Consider the following 4,271-nt stretch of genomic DNA (forward strand, 5'->3'; position numbering starts at 1 on the left):
CTTTAACTTTGGAAGATTTATGATATTCATGCAGATTCTTTAAATACTAGTCTTTCCATCTTGATTGGAAATGCGTCAATAACATGGAAAGATGTTTATTACATTGATTTATATCTATATTATAATCATTTTCGAAAGAGAATTTATACCATTAGTTTTCCAAAAACAGCCACTTCCTGATACAATAACATTTTTGTAACATGCACCTTGTCACAGAGAATAATAGAAGTAATTCCCTAGTAGAAATTTCTAAATTAAAAAAAAGTAGTAGAAGGTTCCTTGCAATTTTAGAATGAACTAAAAATCGATCTGAGAGGAAAATTGTGCATTTTAGTTAAATCTTTTTATAGTTTTGATGTCTATCAGATCATATAATAAAGTGTTGCTAGACGTGTTTTTAAAAACATTTTAAAATCGTTTGACTTCTTCAATGATAAATAACTCGTAGAACAGCAATAAACACATTTCACCATTTTTCATAAACATAAACAAATTTCGCTATTTTCATAATAGGTTAAACAAATAAACCAATAGACGATACTATTTAATTTAGTCTTTATACTTATGAAACCTCTTTCTTTAATGTTTGCTACCCACTTTATTAAAAAGAGTTTTATTAACGGAGAGTGGATATTTTACAGAATTTCTGCCTTTGCTACACAATTTTTTTTTTGCTACACACTAAAAAAAAAAGGTAGAAATTTCTACCTTAGGGTAGGATATGTGATATACCCTTAGTGAGGTATAATTTTCTACCTTTTAGGGTAGAAAATTATATTAAAAATAATTATTTGTCATACAATTTTCTAACTTATAGGTATAATTTTCTACCTTATAAGGTAAAATGTTATACCTTACTAAGGGTATATCACATATTCATCTAGTCGGCGTGACGTCACACCGTTTAAAATTTTTTTTTTTTAAATTAACCATCTTTATTTGGGGGAAAACAAACTAAAAAATCCATAGCGGTTTGTTGAGTACTTTTTTTTAAAAATGCCAAAAAGTTGTTGTATTGTTGGTTGCACTAACAATATTAAAAAAAATCATGAACTTAAGTTTTATAGTCTTCCTCAAGATGAAGTACTTCGAAGAAAGTGGCTAAATGCGATAAATCGTGCTGCAGATAATAATGCATGTAGGAAGCAGTGGTCTCCTAAGTCTTCTAATGTTTATGTTTGTTCGGCACATTTTATTACTGGTGGGTTACTTTTACTTTGCATCTTAAATAAATTTTGATAAATACTTATACAAATATCAGTACTTTTTATACCACAATATTTACAATTGTTTAGGTAAAAGAGAACTTTTTGAAAAACATCCAGACTCAATTCCTTCAATCTTTGATACTGAAAAACTAAGTTCCCCTCAAAGAAAAATTAACATTAGTAGAATTAATAGAGTTAATAGAAGAACAAATAGACAAAGTAAAAATTATTTTTATATATCAAATCATTTTTAGTAATACTCTCATTTGTTATTTTGAAATGCTATGTTTTAGTTTTGTTTTTGATAGTTTTTTTTTAAACAGATTTGGTTGTTCCTGCACGTAAGAAACTAAAACTTTTTGATGAATCTAACATAGAAAAAGTTGATTTTGTAATTGAAAAAAAGAGCTTATGTAGTAAAGATCATTAATATTTAATAATGAAGTAAATTAGTTAATTTTATTGATATTTTAAATGAATGACAATGTGTTGTACCTGTAATGTAAATGAATAAAAAATACTCTGAAAATATTTTATTCAATTTTTCAGAAATCAGTGATTCTGCATACACAGAAAGTTTTTTAGAACAATGTTCTAGCAAGAGTTTTGAAAAACAAGGTATTGTTTTTAATTTTAAACAAACAATGTTTTGATTTTAATTTTAACTTCATGTCTTATGTTTAAAAAAAAACACGGTAAATAATAATGATTTTTTAAAAACATTATTTTTTTTATATAGAATTTTGTCCTTTTACATCAAATAAGGAACAATTAGAACAAAGTTCCAGCAAAAGTTTAAGTAGTTCTACATGTAACGAAGATCTTTTAAAACAATGCTCTAGCAAAAGTCTTACAGAAGGTATTGATTATTGTATTCAGATGTATATATTCTTTTATTTTCCTTAAAATTTTGATTTTTCTTTCCCAGGTTTTAGTGTTTCTATACCTTAAAGAGTTACTATAAAACAATGCTTTACCAATAGTTTTATAATAGATATGAGTAGAGCATACAATTCCTATAAAATTAAAAATTAGCTAATTTTTGTATTTTGCATTGGTAATGTTTATTGTAAATTAATAAAAAATTATTCTCAAGAATTTATTTTCCAATGAATAATGAAATTTTTTTTTAAATCTAAAGGTTCTTAATCTTAAGTTGAAAATTTCAATCTTAAGTTGAAAATTTTTTTTTCAAATAATTTTTTATGTATTTTATTTTGCACAATTGTAAAACTCATTTATAAACATTTTGTGTTAATATTTTTCAGAACTTATCACCCTAAATGCAAATAAAATATTTTTGAACATTGTTTTAGCAAAGGTTTTAAACAGGGATTGGTTATTATATTCAAATCTATATACATGTACTTACATATTTAAAAAAGTTTTTTTTAAATATGTAAGTACATGTATATACATTTTTCTTTTTAGAATTTTGGTTTTCTACTCTTAATAAGAGTAATTTAGAACAATGCTCTAATGATATTTTTAGACAAGGTATTGATATGAATCCTTTGAGAAACACTCTACTTACACAACAACTCTACAGTGAAATAAATAATCTTCGCCTAGAAAGGGATTTATTCATGTCAAAGTTTATGTCCCTAAAATTTAATAATTGCAATCTGGGAATAAATAAAATTCGATCACAACCTGATAAATGCACTATGGTTACAGGTCTTAGTCTACCAGTATTAGAAAAGCTGCTGTGTTTCCTGTGCAAAGGAACTGATGAAAATTTGCTTAAAATATTGGATTCAGCAGATCAAATAGTATTTTGCTTAGTAAAGTTGAGACACAACATTAACATTGATATGTTATCGTTTATGTTTGGTTTTAAAAAAACTACTGCATTAAATAATTTTTGGAAATGGATTGATATAATGTATGTTAAATTAAAGTATTTAATAAAAATGCAAGATAGGGATCATATTTATAACACAATTCCTCCAGTTTTCAAGAACAAATTTCCAAGATTAACGTCGATTATTGATTGTTTTGAGGTTTTTGTGGAATCGCCATCATCCCTTATGGCAAGAGCACAGTTTTTCAGCCAATATAAAAAACATTGCACAATAAAATGTCTTATATCATGTACACCTCTTGGAGCCATCAATTTTATTTCAAAGTGCTACGGAGGTAGAGCTTCAGATAATCAAATTTTACGTGAATCAGAATTTGCATCTAGCAAGTACCATATGCCAAGTGATCAAATTTTAGCAGATAGAGGTTTTACATTGCAAGATGATTTTGCTGCTGGAAGCTGCTCTTTGTTGATAAACCCAGCTTTTACGAAAGGTAAAGCTCAACTTTCTGCTTCAGATGTAGAAAAATCTCGTAATATATCATCGGTTAGGATACATATTGAAAGAGTTATTGGACTATTAAAAAATCGCTACACAATTCTTCAAGGTACTTTGCCACTGCGAACAATTAAAAACATTTCTGACGAAGCTACGTCACTTACTCTTTCTAATTGTGACAAAATAGTAACCGTATGCGCTGTTCTGACAAACCTTGGGGAAAGTATCGTTTACGACAAAACTCACTTTTTGTCTTAGTTATTTTTTAAACGGCTATTTTCATAGCCACAAATCATATTTAAAGTATTACTTGGCATAGATAATTTTTTACAAGTTTAATGGATTATTATTAGTAACAAAAAATATATATATTCTATAGTTTTTTCTTATATGCTATTTCAATATATATATATAAGAAAATAAAAATTTTTAAGTTTTTCTGTGCATAACTAAAAAACAAGCAGTTCTTAACAGATGGAATGAAAATTATTTTGGTTTTTGTTAGGAAAAAAACAGGTTAAGAAAACATTCATAAGTGATAGTCAAACCGCGTACATACTTGCCATCTTGAACACCACCGTTTGCTGTACACACCTGTACGCTCTTGGGTAACCCCTATCCCCATACATGCTTACACATTTTATGAGTGGCCCCTAGGTAGTTCCAGCACTGCAGGTAATTTTCTTTGGTTTACTTTTAAAGATTACTAGGAACTATTGTAAGTAGGTTATAATTTTAAAAATGGGAGGTTTTTAATTGA

The 4,271-nt window shown here is 27.1% G+C and overlaps 1 protein-coding gene across 1 annotated transcript; it reads left to right on the forward strand.

Annotated features, from left to right (window-relative positions):
• The first annotated feature begins 934 nt into the window (after window positions 1-934).
• On the forward strand, window positions 935-3,889 carry LOC136088460 (uncharacterized). The gene is made up of 5 exons (XM_065812201.1): window positions 935-1,201; window positions 1,296-1,427; window positions 1,532-1,826; window positions 1,948-2,067; window positions 2,640-3,889. Exons 3-5 carry the CDS (start codon window positions 1,715-1,717, stop codon window positions 3,767-3,769), a joined length of 1,362 nt encoding a protein of 453 aa, XP_065668273.1. The 5' UTR covers window positions 935-1,201; window positions 1,296-1,427; window positions 1,532-1,714; the 3' UTR covers window positions 3,770-3,889.
• Window positions 3,890-4,271: the final 382 nt, after the last annotated feature.

Source organism: Hydra vulgaris, chromosome 12 (genome assembly GCF_038396675.1).
Source record: "Hydra vulgaris chromosome 12, alternate assembly HydraT2T_AEP".
NCBI lineage: Eukaryota > Metazoa > Cnidaria > Hydrozoa > Anthoathecata > Hydridae > Hydra > Hydra vulgaris.